Source organism: Engystomops pustulosus, chromosome 4 (assembly GCF_040894005.1).
Source record: "Engystomops pustulosus chromosome 4, aEngPut4.maternal, whole genome shotgun sequence".
NCBI classification, from domain to species: domain Eukaryota; kingdom Metazoa; phylum Chordata; class Amphibia; order Anura; family Leptodactylidae; genus Engystomops; species Engystomops pustulosus.
This window is the reverse complement of record NC_092414.1, coordinates 139,504,053-139,524,663: the sequence shown is the minus strand read 5'-3', so window position 1 is coordinate 139,524,663 and position 20,611 is coordinate 139,504,053. Positions and strand designations below refer to the sequence as shown.

General features: G+C 42.0%; 1 protein-coding gene across 2 annotated transcripts in view; it reads right to left on the bottom strand.

The window, feature by feature from the left end:
- ALPK3 (alpha kinase 3) overlaps nucleotides 1-20,611 on the bottom strand; it is an 88,335-nt gene that overhangs the window by 19,120 nt on the left and 48,604 nt on the right. For both annotated transcript variants that reach the window (XM_072147706.1, XM_072147707.1), the window contains 3 exons: nucleotides 7,720-7,848; nucleotides 1,654-3,703; nucleotides 126-273 (listed from right to left, as the gene is read on the bottom strand). In XM_072147706.1, coding sequence (XP_072003807.1) covers nucleotides 126-273; nucleotides 1,654-3,703; nucleotides 7,720-7,848 — 2,327 coding nt within the window. The remainder of the gene's footprint in view (nucleotides 1-125; nucleotides 274-1,653; nucleotides 3,704-7,719; nucleotides 7,849-20,611) is intronic.

Sequence of the window (20,611 nt, the reverse complement as noted above, 5' to 3'; positions counted from 1 at the left end):
CATCTGTGTGACATCACATGACCATGGACGGATTTTTATCCACTGGAAGTAAACAATGAAGCTTGCATTGATTTACAATGTCATGATGGATGATGATACTATGGAAATAAGATGATTGTCATTACCTTCTTTTAATTTTTGCCATCTGAATTTCATCTTTGTACCAAGTTATGTTTGAGTCACTTAAAATATTGAAGAACTGACACCAGAGCTTTAAATTCCCAGAGGCATCAGAAAATTGCTCTGCCCGAATCTTCCGAATTACCTGAGGAGCTTTAAGAAGAAAATTGAAAAGTTTCTAGGATTGTTGAAATTCTTTTCAAACACCACTAATCCTTTCAATAAATCCTTAGACTAGTCACATATATTACTCTGTTCTCTTGCACATTACTGCTTGTCATATGTATAGTTTAAAGGCAGCTGAGAATTGAACATGAGATTCATTACTGGGGGCTGTATATATTACTAGCAAAAGTTACTTTATTGAAAAAATTGTGGGCAGGGCCCCCATCAGTTTGTGACAAGGGCCCCCACCACCGGCCCTGTTCCCAACTCCCACTAAGGTCCCTTTTATTCAAGCTGGGACAAAGAAGGATTTGAATGTTGGATTTCTTTATGTCCAACCTTTTGTTCCCATGGGTAAGGATCAGTACGTCAACTAAACATGCTTGGCAGTCATATCATGTGTATCCATATCTACAGACCAATAAACCTCAGTTCCTATTGCGACCCATTTATATACAGAATGTAATTGAGTTCCAATGTATTTCTTCTTTTAACATCAATGTTAGGAGATAGGCAATCATATAATTGAAGATATTGTGAAAATATTGCATAAAATAGTGAATGTGATTTAAATTAATGGATAATCCACTACATCCTATATTAATTAAAATGACACAAGAAAGCACAAGGGCAATAAACTCCCTGAAAGATATGTGTATTGACGTCATATGGTTACTAGTCTAACTTCTCCTATTTCATCAGGTGACCACTTCCTTCATTACTCCTTTAAATGCTTCCAAAACAAACACATCTCGTATCCACGGTGGAGAATGAGCTTCATGAGTAACTGTCCCCTTTACATGTCCTTCCTTTATTTCCTTATTCCAAGCTGTACATTTTGAGGGGGGGGTGTTGTGAAAAATCAGAAGTCAAGTGCAATATTGCAATCAGGTAGCTGAGAGGCTGGACCCAGCTGGGTCAGTATCTAGTATGTAAAGCAATGATTTGTGATGAGAGCTAGTGCTCTTTTAACTGCAACCCCCTACTTGCATTGTATGGGTAAAAAATGAATTTCTCTTCAGCGGTTGCTGCCACGGAAATGCTTATTCACATTGCTGGCCAGCTATGCCGCACTGACAGCGGCCGCCCCGTGCTTATTGACAGCGCCGGCCAAATGGAGAGACGACTTTTGTAGGGCTATGTATTGCAGTGTTTGCTCTGGTATGTTCCGATAAAGCTAGCAATTTAACACTGCTATTACTGGGGTAGGGCTAAGAGGGATTATTCCGGTAGACAGCTCCTCTTTAAACACATGTATAAGCTCCAAAGATGGCCTTTCTAGTGCAAAGCCAGACAGATTCTGTGATCTTCTTAATGTCATTTGTCTTTAAAAAACTTAAAAGTAAGTGAGAAAGAATTGAAACTTACCTTTATAAGGATCATTGACCCTTTTGGTTTCTATAGGCTGTGTGTCATCTTTAGCAGTATGTTTTTTTGATTCCTGAGAACTAGAGTCTTCTTTTCCTTTATCTATATCTTCTTCGTATATCTTCGGAACTTCCAACATTGCCATTCTTCTGATTGTCCCAGGGGAACGTCTTTCAACAGGAGGAGACTGAGTGACCAAGAGAGAACTGTTCTTTCTGCTCACTCCAGGTGACACATTGGGGCTCTCTTTTTGAGAAGGAGGTGTGAGAGATATTTCTTCCTTATCTAATTGTTTTGTTTTGTTAAGATATATTTTCCGACGTGCACCAGAAGCCAATTCCTCTGGTGTTGCTGAAGGAATTGGACATAAGTTTTCAGTAGACCTCCATTTGCGACTGCCATCTCTCTGAAGATCAGAGGGCATGCTTCCAAGAGATTTGTCCGCTGGCAGATTGCCAACAACTATGGAAGGCACAGTTAATGCAACTGTTAAATCTGTACCTGAAGCTATTTTAGCCGCAATTCTCCTTGATGTAGCTGGACTAAAACTCAAATCTTCCTTTCGTAAAATGGTTGTCTCTGGCATGCCTTTTGAACTTCGTTTAGGAGTAACTGGGCTTTGTGGTGCACTCTCAACTTGCGGTATTGTATCCTCTTGTTTTAATATTTCAGTCATTTGTCTAGGAATGGTTGGACTTGTTTTCAAGGAATCCACATTCTGTACCATGTCTTCCTCTGATGTTGGCGTAAGCTTGCCTGATGTGGAACTGGAATGCATGCTCTCCACACTTGGTGGTGAGTCGCTATCTTTGCCAAAGTCATACATTTTTCTGGGGCTTGGAGGACTTAAGCTCATTTGAGGTGACTGAATCTCTTCAGGGGACTCTGGCTGCACATCACCCATATCTGTTTCACTTTTTTCATCTGCAGATTTTATGTGTAATAACATTAGCAAAGAATTCTTCACGGTTGTAAACAAACTGTCATCTTGCTTTTCTTTCTGTTTCAATGTAGTATCATGCTCAACTTTCGGATGATCTCGATGGGTAGTAGTGCCAGGTCCACTAATAGGTACTTCTGGCTCAGTCTTTGTCTCTTGGTTTGTGCTTGTAGTTTCTTGTACCACTAATTCTTCACTGCATATGTTTTCTTTTTGTGGTACAATTTGAAATCTTTCTGCTTCATCTCCTTCCTCAGCCTGGGGTAAAGCCATTGGAGAAGAAGTGGGATCTACAGAACTTCCAACATTAGTTGCTACTCCAGATTCAAGAGCTTTTTTCACATCACGAAGAAGTGTTGCTACAGACTGCTCACCTTGATCACTTGGCAACAATTGAGAACTTGGTTGTACCTGCTGACTATTTATAGAAAGATCGATATTTAGGCACTTGTCGGCAACTTCTGAAATGTTTACTTCCGTTTGAATATTTGGCAATATTACACTGGTGGCAGTTACTTTTGTCTCTGTTGGAGTAGGGCTTAGTTTCTCTGACACTTTTTCTGTGTCACTGGAAGAGCAAACAGGTATGTCCTTTACAATGGGTTCCTCCACTATTTTTATGGTTTCCTTTTTAACATCTGCCTTCACATCGTCCACCATTTCCACCTCACTTGTGTGTGTACCATGTTCTGTCCCACTGTCATCAGAAATGGCCTTAACTATTACTTGAATATTGTCACATACTACTGTAATCTCGCTTGAACCACCTCTAGGTTCAGATATAACTTTTACAGCATCTATCTGTTGGCTGTCATTTATAGGTTCATCATTTACATTAGAGCCATCCTCTAAACTACATTCCATGGAGGAGTCTGAAGATATATCTTCGTTTGTTTGAGGCTGACGATTTTGATCAGTCTTATTTAAATCTGGTGTTGCTTCTGTTTCTATAGGCACATCTGTCTCCATGTACTCTGGCTCTGGCGAACTTGGACATTTTACTGAATTAATTTCTTTTTCTGTATTTTCTTGTATTTCTAAATTCTTTACTTCGATGGTGTGAGGCACTGCTTGTTCACTGTTTTCTACTCCATCTGAGACTTTACTTATCTAAAAAGAATTCAAAGACACATAAATACCAGCAAAGTATCATATATTTGTTGTGCTATATATGTTAACACTAACTTAAACCACCACCAATCTGATATTTGTGGCCTTTTCTGTACATCTATAAAATTATAAAGACACAATATAAGCTGTTAACCACATTTTCCAATATTGTCCAAGATTCAAACAAATAGGCCCACATTTACTAAAAACTATATGCAGTTTGTCTGTGTAGTGTGCAGGTTGCGCCAGATTCAGGATTTCTGGCGCCCGTTCTGTATTATGCTCTGAAAGAGTGCACCACTTTTTTGGTGAACCTTTAACTTAGAACATGCAACACACTTCTGTCGGACTTCGCATGGTCCGGCTGTGCACAGGCATGCCCATTTCAGTGCAGAACGCATAAAGAATAGTGCAGCCACGCCACAAAAGGGTCACGTGCCACACATATGTGGCACAGACTCTTCTTAAATACATGTGCAAGCAGTTTGCACTGAAAAGAACATGCAAAGTCTGGCGCACAGCCTTCAGTAAATGTGGGCCATGGTCTAGTTTTTTTCACCAGAAAAGGTACATCTGTCCAGGGGCGGACTGGCCATTGTACCCACCGGGAAGTTTCCCGGTGGGCCAGTCGGACCGGGGCCGGTCCGGGGCTGTTCCGGGGCCAGTCCGCACTCCCTCCCTACAGATTTTAACATAATCTATAGTACCCGCATCGTACGATCGTACGATGCAGGTACTTTTAATTAGTATACATTCAGCTACACAGGTCGCGCAATTGACGTCATTGCGCGACCTGTGTAGCGTGGAGGAGGCTGACACTTACCAGCTGTCAGGACTCCTCCGTCTATGTAGCTCCGCGGCTTGGTGTAAGAGGCGCGGAGCAGTGACGTCACTATCCCGCGCCTCTACACCAAGCTACAGAAGACCGAGGACGGGAAGAACCCTGCTCCGAAGAACAAGAGGTGAGTATTATGTTTTTTTTTGTTTTTTTTTTAAATTATAGAATGGGGAGCATTAATTACGTCTGGGGCGGGGGGGGGGTGCATTAATTATTTGGCAGGAGAGGGGGATTGCATTGTTCTATCTATTTGGGGCTGGCAGGGGGCATTATTAAATGTCTGGGCCGGGCAGGGGGGATTATTCTATATCTGGGGCTGGCAGGGGGCATTATTATATGTCTGGGGTGGGGGGGGGGCATTATTATATGTCTGGGGTGGGGGGGGCATTATTCTATATCTGGTGCTGGCAGGGGGCATTATTATATGTCTGGGGCGGGGAGGGCATTATTCTGGTGCTGTCAGGGGGCATATATCTGGTGTTGGCAGGGGGCATTATTATATGTCTGGGGTGGGGGGGCATTATTCTATATCTGGTGCTGGCAGGGGGCATTATTATATGTCTGGGGCGGGGGGGCATTATTCTGGTGCTGTCAGGGGGCATATATCTGGTGTTGGCAGGGGGCATTATTATATGTCTGGGGTGGGGGGGCATTATTCTATATCTGGTGCTGGCAGGGGGCATTATTATATGTCTGGGGCGGGGGGGGGCATTATTCTGGTGCTGGCAGGGGGCATATATCTGGGGCTGGCAGGGGGCATTATTATATGTCTGGGCCGGGCAGGGGGGATTATTCTATATCTGGTGCTGGCAGGGGGCATTATTATATGTCTGGGGCAGGGGGGCATTATTCTATATCTGGGGCTGGCAGGGGGCATTATTCTATGTCTGGGGTGGGGGTGGGGTTATTCTATATCTGGGGCTGGCAGGGGGCTTTATTCTATGTCTGGGGCAGGAAGGGGGCATGAATTCTATTTCTGGGCTAGCCTGGGGCAATTAATTCTATGTCTGGGGTAGGCTGGGGGCATTGTTCTATGTCTGGAGCAATTAAATCTATGTCTGGGGTAGGCTGGGGCAATTAATTCTATGTCTGGGGTAGGCTGGGGCAATTCATTCTATGTCTGGGGTAGGCTGGGGCAATTAATTCTATGTCTGGGGCAGGCTGGGGGCATTAATTCTATGTCTGGGATAGGCTGGGGCCATTATTATTACGCCTGGGTCATAGTAGGAGCTCTATCAATACTGGGGTGTGTGTGTGGGGGGATGGGTCAAAGGAGAGAAAGAAGAAATAAATTACCCTTACCATTACAGTATGTTACATTATGGGGCACTATTTGTGTGGTACTAATATTTCAGGGGGCTCTATTACAGTATTTGGGGCACACTATTGGTGGTAGCAGAAGAAGGGACAATGGGAAAGTGCAGAACATAAGACGTCTGTGTGGTAAACTCTGCAGGAAAGCTGTGTACATGGAGGAAGAGACAAGGTGATGGTGGAACTAATGGAGAAGATGAGGAACGAGTCTAATCCGAGGACACGTCACCTGATGTCACTGGAATAGGTGAGGATCTCATGTGTTTTCTGTAGCTGTATATGATACATACTGATTTTTTTCATGTTCGCTTCTGTGTATATATGTAGCATTATAGTATTTATATTCCTGTACATAGGGGGCAGTATTATAGTAGTTATATCCCTGTACATAGGGTGCAGTATTATAGTAGTTATATTCCTGTACATAGGTGGCAGTATTATAGTAGTTATATTCCTGTACATAGGTGGCAGTATTACAGTAGTTATATTCTTGCACATAGGGGGCAGTATTATAGTAGTTATACTCCTGTACATAGGGGGCAGTATTATAGTAGTTATATTCTTGTACATAGGGGGCAGTATTATAGTAGTTATATTCCTGTACATAGGGGGCAGTATTATAGTAGTTATACTCCTGTACATAGGGGGCAGTATTATAGTAGTTATATCCCTGTACATAGGGTGCAGTATTATAGTAGTTATATTCCTGTACATAGGGGGCAGTATTATAGTAGTTATATTCTTGTACATAGGGGGCAGTATTATAGTAGTTATATTCCTGTACATAGGGGGCAGTATTACAGTAGTTATATTCTTGTACATAGGGGGCAGTATTATAGTAGTTATACTCCTGTACATAGGGGACAGTATTATAGTAGTTATATTTCTGTACATAGGAGGCAGTATTATAGTAGTTATATTCCTATACATAGGGGGCAGTATTATAGTAGTTATATTCTTGTACATAGGGGGCAGTATTATAGTAGTTATATTCCTGTACGTGGGGGCAGTATTATAGTAGATATATTCCTGTACATAGGGGGCAGTATTATAGTAGTTATATTCCTGTACATAGGGGGCAGTATTATAGTAGTTATATTCTTGTACATAGGGGCAGTATTATAGTAGTTATATTCTTGTATATAGGGGCAGTATTATAGTAGTTATAGTCTTGTACATAGGGGGCAGTATTATAGTAGTTATATTCCTGTGCATAGGGGGCAGTATTATAGTAGTTATATTCTTGTACATAGGGGGCAGTATTATAGTAGTTATATCCTTGTACATAGGGGGCAGTATTATAGTAGTTATATCCTTGTACATAGGGGGCAGTATTATAGTAGTTGGCTTGTATATGGGAGAAGGTATTGTAGTATTTTTATTTTGTATATAGAAGGCAGGATTGAATGTGTTATTGTAGCATTATTACTGTACATAGGAGGCAGTATCAATATATTCTTTCTCTGAATTGTACATGTATGGCACAGGGCAAAGGTATTTAAGGCTTACCGGGTCGTGTGTTTGCATCATTTACTGATCGACAGGTCACATTCTTTCCGCATTAGATTCACTTATTAGCAAAAGATGTTCTTGTTTTGCATTAAGGCCATCTACCAACAATTTGTCTGTAGTAACCCCACCCACATTATCTGACCACACCCACTTGTTTTGACTCTGCCCATAAAATGGGGCCACTTTTATAGTTTTTTCCAGGGCCATTTTAAATTCCCAGTCCGTCCCTGCATCTGTCTCTAGAGAAATGTGTTTTAACTCGATATTAACCACATTAATTACTAGACAATTGATAGATAAATTTGGACTGAAAACACAACCTCATTTTCTAGCAATAATTGTTAAACATCACCTTTTGTGCTTCTTCTGCCTTCTTGCTGAGCTCAAGTTGCTTCTGCAGGAGGGCATATGCTTTCTGCAATGCCATGTATTCAATTTCTAAATTCTCCAGCTTCTTCAGTGTTTCTGTTCGTGCCTTGTCCTGCAACATTATAGTAATATATTATAAACGTTTACAGAAAAATTACTGAGAAGATGCTCCTGTTCAAATTGTGTATATACTACAAATCTGTATTAAAACATAGGGTAAACATTCCATCTTTTTCTACTTTACATCTGCATAAAGTATTGGCAATGGCTGCATTACGTCTCCTCTAAGATACCTACAAAAATATTCAGCATTTTCATAAATGACTTCAAGATCCAAGGATTTTTAAGTTATGCTATAGATTTTCACACGCACACTACATATTTTGCTTGTTTCTGTTTGCAATAGTAGAAACATATCACTGTATGTGGATGGAATTTCCTTAAATCATCCACTATGCTAATGTAAATTGCTGTATGTTCAACATTTGGAGACCAAAAGCAGAAATGCATCCGACTACACTACACATGTCTTTCCGTTATTTGTTTCCATAGGAACCACTTCAGGATTTGACATACAAACACTGATGAAAAACATTGTGTATCTTTTGACATAACTAACACGAGATCCCTTTGACGTACAATGATATCTTGTTTTATGACATGTTCCTGCCAGATTTCCATGCATGCGGATGGTTTGGTTTATTTTCTTCTGCAAATGATGATGAAATCACTTGCTGCTTTTAGTGTGTATGCATTTAGTCAAGTAATGTTCGCGAATCCTAAAATGGGAATGACTAATGAGTGTCAACATTCTGTGCAGCTGAGAATGAGGTCATCCTCTGGATTTAGAGCCAGAAGAGTACCAAGGTTTTTTAACTTTGCTGTCAGCGGTCAGCTTAGATTTACTTATCATCTGGGAGTAATGTGTTATTGTGAAAGTATAAAAGTATATGAACACAATGAAAATAAAGTACCTGATGCTACCTGATGCTATTTATTTTAACCCCTACAGGACTTTTTTCGTGTTTGCATTTCTGTTTTTTACTCCCTTCTTTCCAAAAGCCAAAACTTTTTTTATTTTTCCCTTTGCAGAGATGTATATGGGCTTGCAATCTGTGTTAAAATTGTACTTTTTTACTTTTTAATGCCGCTGTTCAATATTCCATGAATATTCCATACAATGTACTCAAAAGCTGGAAAAAAAGTTACGGTGAAATTGACCAAGAAACGTTTTCGCAGCATTTTCTTTTGGGCTCTGTCTTTATGTCCAAATGAAACCTCCCCTTTTTGTGTCAGTGCAATCCAAATTTCTATTTAGGTTAAATTGGGGCACTTTTACTAAGAATGTAGGAAACTGCACTAAAAGTGCTCTGTCTGAGTATAATGCTCGGTGCCCCAGATTCATTAAGAACATGCACCAGGAATCATGAATCTGGCACTTCTCTGCACTGGCCCGACACCATTTCACCAACTTTTCTGTGGTGCATCTGTAACATAGGGCATTCAATAGTGTTTGCATGTTTAATATGGCGCACGGTCCGACTGAGCACCTGAACCCCCCCTAATTTGTGCTGCATGATGTCTAGTGCAGAGATCAATATTCATGACAGGCCTACAATTCTCTATCAGACTGTAGGCTGCCATGCAACCAATCAGCAGCCCCCGATCATGTTATGGACCCAAGAAAAATGTCTGCACACACCAAAAACTGACAAAAACAGCATAATAAATTACCTAACAGATTTTTTTTTGTGCTTATTTTGCAGCAGACATTTTAAGCCACATTCTGTAGTGGATTCAGCAGGAATAAGCATGTTAAAATAAAGTCATATCTTGACATTTTTAAGTCCTTTGAATCATTTCAGAATCACTCATCTAACATTAGAGAGTCTAAGCTTAAATTCTGGGTATTTTATTTACCCAAAATTTTTAGACTCAGTGCCCCTTGACTGGAGCAGGCTTTTTGACCCTGCCTACCTGAGATCTAAAAATAATGACATTGACATGAGGAATGGTAGGGGCCATAAAGAAAATTCCAACTAGGTGTTAATCAGTGGAAAAGCATCTGTTAATGAATGCAGAGACCTTGACTTGATGAAAGCAGGGGTGCACCACCCAAGAGGTGATGTCAGAACCGTTCAGTGTGAATTGTGTCTCAGGGGTTTTGACACGCCCGATTGCGGTGGTGCAGCAAGTTCTGACAGTAATGTGCAATGTGAATTGTGCCTCTGGAATCTGGACACACCCGATGACTATGGTCCAGCAGTTAATGAGTTACCTGGTCTTTGCTGGACTGATGCAGGTGATTTCAGCTCCAATCAGCACTAGTCCTATCAGCTTCTTGTCTGTCTCTCCAGCTTCACTTATAAGGCAGCTAGTGGCTCAATTGCGTGCTGGCTATTGTCTAGTTCTTACCTGGATATCCCAGCTCCCCATATTTCCCTGTGACCTCTTTGTACCTTCTGTTATCGTTGCCGAACCTCTGCCTGACTTTGACTACCGTTTGTTGCCTACTGACTTTGTACTGCGATTCTTCTGGTTTTGATTCTGGCTTGTCGACTACCCCTTATTGTGTTGTCTGTCTTGTCCTGTTACGTGTGTCACTTACATAGTATAGGGACCGCCACCGAGGTTGTCCGCAGTTGCTAGAGCTGTCTTGAGGCAAGTAGGTAGGGACAGTGGGGGGGGTTCAGCCTCAGGGCTCACTGTCTGGTTGTCTTTCCCCCCACCGCCCGACAGAATAGCCAGCCCAATATACTGTCGCTGTCATGGACAGCAGAACTGCGTTGACAAATATTGTGGAACAGATGCAGCAAATCAACACCATGGTGCAGGAACTAGCTGTTCGGCTTCATGAGCAGGAGACGGCCCCACGTCAGTTTACCATGGCTTCCCCAGCACCACCTGAGCCACCTGTACAACTCCCAGATAAGTTCAGTGGGGATAGAAAGAGATTCTGTGCATTTCGGGAGGGGTGTAAATTGTTTTTTAGATTGCGCCCCCGCTCTTCTGGGGATGAGGTCCAGAAGGTGGGCATAGTTATGTCTCTACTCCAGGGGTCACCACAGGAATGGGCTTTCTCGTTACCTCCTAGTTCTCCTGAGTTGCAGACGGTGGATGGGTTTTTTCAGGCCCTAGGGCTACTGTATGATGACCCGGATAGTGCAGCTAATGCTGAACGTCACTTGACAGGTCTGAGGCAGGGTAGACGTCCTGTGGAGGAATATTGCTCGGAGTTTAGGCAGTGGAGTGGTCCCTCCACTTGGAATGACTCGGCACTCCGATTTCAGTTTCGTGTCGGACTGAATGATCGGTTGAAGGATCTGTTGGTAGCTTATCCCACTCCTAGTTCCCTTGAGGATAGCATGACATTAGCTATCCGAGTTGACAGACGCTTGAGAGACAGGCTAAAGGAGAGAGGTACATCAGACGCCTTTAGACCTTCACCTACTCGTGTTACCAACCCTAGTCCTTCCCCTCCTGCTATACCCCCATCAGAGGAACCTATGCAAGTGGATTCTACTGATGCCAAGACCAGACGTGCATATCGTGTGTTGAACAACTTATGTTTCTACTGTGGGAAAGCAGGACATCGAGTCCGGCAATGTCCATCCCTTCCTGGACCACCGCCGGAAAACTTCTACGCCTGAGTGACTATCGAGGGGGTCACTCAGGCGAACAGGTAACCTTCACCAATAAGAATAAGTTATTATTGCCTATTTCATTGTCTTTGGGAGGGAGAAACATCTCTGGTTATGCTCAGATTGACTCGGGGTCTTCTGCTAATTTTGTTAACCCTATGTTCTTTTCCAGTCTAGAGGTGTGTCCCCTTCTGCTCCAATCTCCTGTTAATGTCACAGGAGCAGACTCAGCCCCCTTTGCTCAGGGGGATATACGTTACATCACTCCCTGCCTTGAGGTTAAGGTGGGGGCAGTTCATGTGGAACGTATGAAGTTTTTGTGTCTGCATAACCTGTCGTCTGATGTGATCTTAGGTTTGCCTTGGTTGGAGAAGCACAATCCTGTTTTTAATTGGGCAAACCGGGAACTGGTAAAATGGGGTACTGAATGTGACTCCCATTGTGAGGTGGTTTCTTTTGCTGGGTGCTCTTCCATGGAAGAGGGTATTCCGAGTTTTTTGTCCGATTATGCAGATGTATTTGATGAAAAAGCTGTGGACGGATTGCCGCCACACAGATCATACGACTGTGCCATTGAATTAATTCCCGGTGCCAAGTTTCCTCGAGGTCGTATTTTTAACTTGTCTTGTCCAGAAAGGGAGGCTATGCGGGAGTATATTAAGGAAAGTCTCCAGAAGGGTCACATTCGCCCATCTTCCTCCCCATTGGGAGCAGGGTTCTTTTTTGTGGGAAAGAAGGATGGGGGATTACGACCCTGTATAGATTATCGACAACTTAACAGAATCACTGTTAAGAATCAACACCCTCTACCCCTGATTCCTGACTTATTTAACCAAATTGTGGGGGCCAAATGGTTTTCCAAGATAGACTTGCGAGGGGCTTACAATTTGATTAGAATCAGAGAGGGTGATGAATGGAAGACCGCTTTCAATACACCAGAGGGTCATTTTGAATATCTAGTGATGCCTTTCGGTTTATGCAATGCCCCGGCGGTCTTTCAACATTTTGTGAATGATATATTTCGTCAGCATCTAGGTCGTTTTCTTGTGGTCTACTTAGATGACATTTTGATTTTTTCTCCCGACTGGGCTTCACACATAAAACATGTTCGTGTAGTGATGGAACTGCTTAGACAAAACAGTCTGTTTGCTAAGTTGTCTAAATGTCAGTTTGGTATCCAGGAGGTCTCTTTTTTGGGTTACTACGTCACCCCTAATTCCTTCCGTATGGATCCCCTTAAGGTGGTGGCCATCGAAAAGTGGGAACGTCCCAATAATTTGAAGGCCTTACAAAGATTTCTGGGGTTCGCTAATTATTATAGGAAATTTATTAAGGGGTTTTCTGTTATAGCCAAACCACTTACTGATCTCACCAGGAAGGGGGCAGATCTTGTCAACTGGTCTCATGAGGCTATCCGAGCATTTGACAAGCTCCGTAAGTGTTTTTCAGAGGCCCCAGTACTGACTAAACCTAATTTTGAACGTCCATTTATTGTGGAGGTGGACGCATCAGAGGTAGGGGTAGGAGCGGTGTTGTCCCAAGGATCGGACACTCTTACTAACCTGCGACCTATTGCGTTCTTCTCAAAGAAGTTCTCTCAAGCTGAATGTAACTATGATATCGGTAATAGAGAACTATTGGCCATCAAGTTGGCATTTGATGAATGGAGGCATTTCCTTGAAGGTGCCAAACATAAGGTGGTGGTACTCACTGATCATAAGAATCTGGTTTACCTAGACAATGCTAAACGTCTCTCGCCACGTCAAGCCCGATGGGCTTTGTTTTTTACCAGATTCGATTTTGAAGTCACTTACCGACCTGGTTCCCGTAATATCAAGGCTGACGCCTTGTCTCGTAGCTTTGATTTAGAAAGTTCCCCCAGAACTCAATCTGATACTGTTTTAAGACCCGGGGTAGTAGTGTCTATTTTGCAACCTGACTTGGTGACCCTGATTGCAGAATCTCAGGGTCAAGCACCTCATAACACTCCAGACTCTTTGTTGTATGTACCGCCTAACCTTCGACTCCGAGTTCTTGAAGAGATTCATAGTTCAGTTTTGTCTGGTCATCCAGGTGTGGCAGGTACTAAGTATCTGCTCTCACGCCATTACTGGTGGCCATCTTGGGCTCGAGATGTCAAGGCTTTTGTCGAAGCTTGTGAGGTTTGTGCTAGGTCCAAGGTCCCTCGTAGGCCACCCGAGGGTCTGTTACATCCTCTACCGGTCCCTACGAGACCTTGGACGCATCTTTCTATGGATTTTATTACCGACTTGCCACTATCTAAGGGTAAGACAGTCATTTGGGTAGTGGTGGATAGATTTTCTAAGATGTGTCATCTCATTCCACTACGTAAACTGCCTAACGCTCGCACACTCGCCACACTTTTTATTAATCATATTCAACGTCTTCATGGGGTGCCTGAGAATGTTGTTTCCGACAGGGGTGTCCAGTTTGTGGCTAGGTTTTGGAGAGAGTTCTGTGGCAAATTAGGTATCTCTCTGTCCTTCTCGTCTGCATTCCATCCTCAGACAAATGGACAGACAGAGAGGACCAATCAATCGTTAGAGCAATTTCTAAGATGTTTTGTGGCTGATACTCAGAATAAGTGGAAAGACTTCATTTCTCTAGCAGAGTTTGCTATAAACAATCATGAACAACGTGCTATTAAGATGTCACCATTCTTCTGTAATTATGGTTTTAACCCCAGGTACTCGTCTGTTCATTCTGCAGAATCTATTAATCCCTCAGCCGAGGCCATTTTCTCTAAACTGTGCACAGTTTGGGCCCAAGCTCATCAGAACTTGGTAAAAGCCCAAGAGTCTTATCAAAGACATGCTAATAAAAGACGTATATCTGGCCAGCAATATGTACTAGGTGAGAAGGTCTGGCTTTCAGCTAAAAATCTGAAACTTAGGGTGCAGTCAGGGAAACTGGCACCCAAATATATTGGACCTTATACCATTGTGGAAATCATTAATCCGGTAACCTTTAGGTTGAAACTACCCAATGCTCTTCGTATCCATCCTGTTTCATAAGTCTCTTCTTAAAAGATATGTGCCACCGGTGTTGCCTTCACCTCCTCCGGCTCCACTCATCGTCCAGGGGGAATTGGAGTATGAGGTGGAGAAAATTTTGAATTCCCGCTGGGTACAGGACTCCTTACAGTATCTGGTCCACTGGAAGGGTTTCGGACCGGAGGAGCGCACATGGGTCTCTGCTAAAGACATGCATGCGCCCCGTCTGGTCCGGCGGTACCATTTACATAATCCTTCTAAGCCTGGTCCAACGATTAAGGGTCCTGAGGCCCCTCATAAGAGGGGGGGTACTGTCAGAACCGTTCAGTGTGAATTGTGTCTCAGGGGTTTTGACACGCCCGATTGCGGTGGTGCAGCAAGTTCTGACAGTAATGTGCAATGTGAATTGTGCCTCTGGAATCTGGACACACCCGATGACTATGGTCCAGCAGTTAATGAGTTACCTGGTCTTTGCTGGACTGATGCAGGTGATTTCAGCTCCAATCAGCACTAGTCCTATCAGCTTCTTGTCTGTCTCTCCAGCTTCACTTATAAGGCAGCTAGTGGCTCAATTGCGTGCTGGCTATTGTCTAGTTCTTACCTGGATATCCCAGCTCCCCATATTTCCCTGTGACCTCTTTGTACCTTCTGTTATCGTTGCCGAACCTCTGCCTGACTTTGACTACCGTTTGTTGCCTACTGACTTTGTACTGCGATTCTTCTGGTTTTGATTCTGGCTTGTCGACTACCCCTTATTGTGTTGTCTGTCTTGTCCTGTTACGTGTGTCACTTACATAGTATAGGGACCGCCACCGAGGTTGTCCGCAGTTGCTAGAGCTGTCTTGAGGCAAGTAGGTAGGGACAGTGGGGGGGGTTCAGCCTCAGGGCTCACTGTCTGGTTGTCTTTCCCCCCACCGCCCGACAGGTGACTTGAGAAACTCATGTTTGGCTTAATAAGGAGGAAAACAAAGGGGGCATAAAGAGGGAAGAGAACACAAGGGGGCTCAATGAATGAACATGGGGCTCACTGAATTCAGATTCGGCTTTGTGACCCTGACATATTGCCAAATTGGTGGTCTAACAGCCAATGCGACAAACTGACGTCCATAGAAACTAGCCATGGCTATAATTAACCAGGGTGATATCGAACCCAAACAGGAACGGCAGATCCGCTCCTCTCTAATAGCAATATAATAATATTGACTCATCCAGTATACAATAACACCTTACTCGGGTCTGAATAAAGAAGTATGTAAAAGACCTATAAATTTATGTGACAGAATTGGCCCAAAGAATAAAGGTGAGGTATTCTCTAGACTATGCAGTGAATGCTAAGAACAAAACACAAGAAAATTGCAGAAAGTGTTTTTTTTAACTGCATTTGAAATATTTTTCCAGCTTCCCAGATTACAATATGTCCTACAGATAACAAGCCTCTTGCAGCTCTGGAAAAGGCAAAATAAAAAAGTTATAGCCTTTGGAAGATGAGGAGTAAATAAAAAGAAAAGAACTGCGCCATTAAAGGGGACAAGAACAGGGGTCCATTGTATCCCAACGGACGGAGATAGTAAAGTACAGTGCGGAACTAGCTCCCTTAGCACCATAGATATGAATAAAGCAGGGAACATGTTGTAATCTGTTCACGTTTTCCCGACCCCCATTCTCATGATTCATTTGAACCCTAATTGATTATTTGCAGTAAGCATAGTATACAGTGGGTACGGAAAGTATTCAGACCCCTTTTTCACTCTTTGTTTCATTGTAGCCAATTAATAAGATTAAAAAAGTTCTGCATTTTTGCTTATTTAAAACAAGAAGAAATTAAATATCACATGGCCATAAGTATTCAGACCTTTCGCTCAGTATTGAATAGAAGCAGCTTTTGAGCTAGTACAGCCATGAGTCTTCTTGGGAATGATGCAACATGTTTTTCACAGCTGGATTTGGGAATACTCTGCCATTGTTCCTTGCAGATCCTCTCCAGTTCCCTCAGGTTAGATGGTGAACGTTGGTGGACATTATTTTTAAGTCTCTCCAAAGATACACAATTGGGTTTAGGTTAGGACTTTGGGCAAGAATGCTCAGAGAATTGTTCTGAATCCATTGCATTTCTATTTTAGCTGTGTGCTTAGGATCATTGTCTTGATGGAAGGTGAACCTTTGGCCCACTCTTAGGTCCAGAGAACTTTGCAACAGGTTTTCATCCAGGATATCTCTGTACTTTATCGCATTCATCTTTCCTTTAATCGAAAACAGTCGTCCTGTCCCCAAAGCTGGAAAACACCTACATAGCATGATGCTGCCACAACCATGTTATAATGTTTAGATTGTATTTGTCAGGTGATGAGAAGTTCTTCTGATGATCAATTTTCATCTCAGTTCTTCAGGTTTTATTTACAAACTGTATGCTTGCATTCATATGTCTTGAGGCTTTCGTCGACATACTCTGCTATAAAGCCCTGACTGGTGGAGGGCTGCAGCGATAGTTGAACTTTCTCCCATCTCCCTCCTGCATCTCTGGAGTTCAGCAGTGATCTTGGGGTTCTTCTTTACCTCTCTCAGCAAGGCTCTTCTCCCACAATTGCTTAGTTTTCTTACATTGAAGGATTATTGAGGCCACTGTGCTGTAACCTTGAGTGCTGCAGATTAACCCCCGTGGCCTTTGTTCATTTTTTCGTTTCCATTTTTTACTCCCCACCTTCAAAAATCTATAGCTTTTTCATTTTTTCATGTAAAGAGCTGTGCAAGGGCTTATTTCCATGCAACAAATTTCACTTCATTGTAACGGTATTTAATATTCCATGCCATGTACTGAGATGCGGGAAAAAAAATCCATATATTCTGTGTATTTCAAAGGGAGGAAGGGAAAAGAGAGTGGGCAAGGTGAAATTATAATTTTTATTTCTTTATTAAAACCTTTATTGGATAGGGATAGTGGTGACCGTAAACCTCAATTCAAGCACAGGATGACCGCTATGTTTTGTAACTGCTGAGTTTATTTGTATATTGGGTCAGGGAGCTATTGAGCAGTGAATTGTGACATTGGCAAGTTGTTGTGTGAAAGATTATATAAGTGTATGCAAATATTGACCTTTATTTCTGAACACTGTTGTATATAATTTCATTGGGTGTGCTTATGTACTGTATAGGAATTTCTAGGAATGTTTGCTAGGAGGTGTATATAATATAGGTATGATTATTTGTTAGAGCAATTCTCTAAAATGTCAGAGAATTTTCATAACCTTTGTGGTATACTGGACCAACCTCCCTTTTACAAAGCCATGCCGCTGTTGTTGTACTCTAACTAAAATTATGACCCAGATTTTTTGAAGCCCCTGCACCAGTTTTTTTTCTGACTTTGCACATTCTTTTCAAAGCAAACTGCTTGCACATGTATTTAAGAAGTATACGGGACATATTTCTGTCGCAGCTACACTATACTGCATTGAAATGGGCGTTACTGTGCACAGTCAGACCGTGTGCCACATTTATCATGCAAAATCACAGAGAAATGTGTCGCAAGCCCCATGTTAAAGGTGCACCAAAAAAAAGTGCTTTAGATTTGGCAGAAATCCTGAATCTGCCACCCTGCACATAACACAGGCAAACTGCACACAGTGCAGTTTGCACTGTTTTTAGTAAATTTAGACCTATGTGTTTTTTCATGCCAAGTATTAAGGTGTACAATATCTTTGAGGAACTCAGGGAATATGGCCATTATATTTGGTTATAAATTTGTCTTCAGTTGCTGTAATCATAATTTCTTAATACATTACGCGTATCTATGATTACACAAATAGCTTGTAATAGTATGTCATCGAGAATAAGTCTTTGACTCAGACTGAAGCTTTGGATGTTGCATCAAAAGTAAGCCTGACGTATAATTTATAGGTGCACTACACAAGTCGGTGATACAGTATCTTCTTGACCTTGAACATGTTATGGAAACTGTTGAATGACAGAAGAAAAACTATTGCAGCAGAAAGCAAAATGGAGCGAGGTAGCACCTGCTCTGTTCCAAATACATTTATGTTTGATGGTATGAGCCTAGCCATCACTCCAGGAGATAGATAGCCTCCTCTTATATGACTTTAGATGTCTGGCACTCAGAAGTACTACATACCTTAATGATTAATTGCTCCCATGCCCTGTAGCTATTGGTTTTTATGGGTATTATTCAATAATTAGGGCTTATTTACATATCAGTTTTTTTCTCAATCGGTGATATTAAAGGACAGGATACTGATGCTTTATTTTTACAGTGCTTTTCCACTGATCCACTGATGAACTTGATGACGAATTACATACGTAGGTGAAAATAATATTGATGCAGATACAATAGTGACACAAAACACAATAGCCCACATTTATTAAAGTGTTTGCGGCAGTTTTCTGTCTAACTTAGCACTAAAAAGAACGTGCAAACTGTTTGCACATGTATTTATGATGTGTTTGCGCTAGTTTTGTGTTGCACTGTGTTGGCAGCACCACAAAATTCAACATCTAAATGAGCGTCCCATTGGCAATACGGACCGCGGGCCACATTTATTATAGCGACTCCACAGAATTGGGTTACACGCTGTATGTTAAAGGTGTACCAAAAAAAAAATGGTGCACACTTCCCGAACAGTGCAGTGGGTACCATATTAATGTAGACCGTGCACCAGTATTCAATAATCTGGTGCACTCTGCACATTAGTGACTAAAAACAGTCAGTATGCTGTCCTTGGAAATTTGGAAAGTCCAACTAATGCAATGTTTAATAATTATATTAACAAAACATAAAGAAAACAGAAGATACTCTCAATTTAAACAACCATATTATCTCATTATACTCTCATTATAATGGTTTTAACCTATGCAAATTGCTGTCACTACAAGCATAAAGGTTAAACAAAATAAATAAATAAAAATAATTGATACCAGACCCTGGGTGCTACATTTCAAATGCCTTTGAAGTCGTATCTATGACACGCAAAGAGAGTCTGCAGATAATTCCACCCATGAGCCGAAGCTTTACAGTATCTTAGCTGTTCTACTTAACTAGCTTAGAAGAAGAAATCAAACTTAATATATGTAATACATTTGTTCACCATCTCCATCTTTCGCGTGCTGCTTCATTGATTCTGCACCCATTCCAAACTATTAGTTTGTAGTGTTCAGGCAACCAATAAAATTATTAGGCTCTATACTATCATGTGTACATTTTGGGGAAGAGTAGACATTCTGGCATCACCCACATGAAGGTAGAGTGCCTAATTTGCATAATTCGTCCCTGAAATAATGGAACTGACTGCTTAGGGGGTATAGAGAAAGAATTCACGGGATCAAGTTGGTGGAGGTGGATTTAAGTCCTGCTCTTACCATTGAGTTTCACACCTGTAAGAGCCTTACTCAAAATCATAATGCAACTGTGCACCAATGTATTATCACTAGATAGCCTTTCATTGTACACAGTATATTAAGACTATCACTTCTAACCTGCTGGCAGAAGACAAACCAGTGGCCTCCTAATGGTTCTGGCATGTACTTTGAGCAAGGCATCAATTTCAACTTAAACCTGCACCACTTTTTAAATCTGGCAGTACAATGAATGTAGGGACTCATGCACAGATTATTACATTTCAGATCATGACTAAGATATAAATTGTCAAAATCTGTCAATCTGCCTATATAGTCTACCTTGTATGCAGTGCTAAGCTTTTAAAGGAGATCAACCAGTCAGAAAAAGTATCAAAACACTGCAAATACTCACCTACTCTTCTTTTTATCTTGATCCTGGTAGTGGACTTCTTTAATCATGACACGTTGGGATCATCTAAAAAAGAGACTTATAAAAAGCAGTCCGGAGCGTGAGGACGAGACATCCGGCGCTCCGGCTGCTATTTTTTCACGCCTCCTGTCACCTCCCTATTCAACATGGGAGAGGGAGGTATCTATCATGGAGCAGGCTTGAATTCATGCAAGAGGCATAAATAATTAGGAGCTCGGGGCTGGGTTTTATAAGTGAAACGGCATGTCAAGAAGCTGATCCTTGGAGTGCTGGATTCCTTTCTCATATAGCACTTTCACCCGTGAAGCCTCAAGCTATTTTGTGCACCAGAAAAGTCTTCTAAGGGATGCAGTAAGCTGGAATTTTGTTTTGTACATACTTTTCTATGGGCTAATTTACAGGGCCATGGTTTCCACAGCCCCATGCATGAGCCAACTGTCTGGGCCC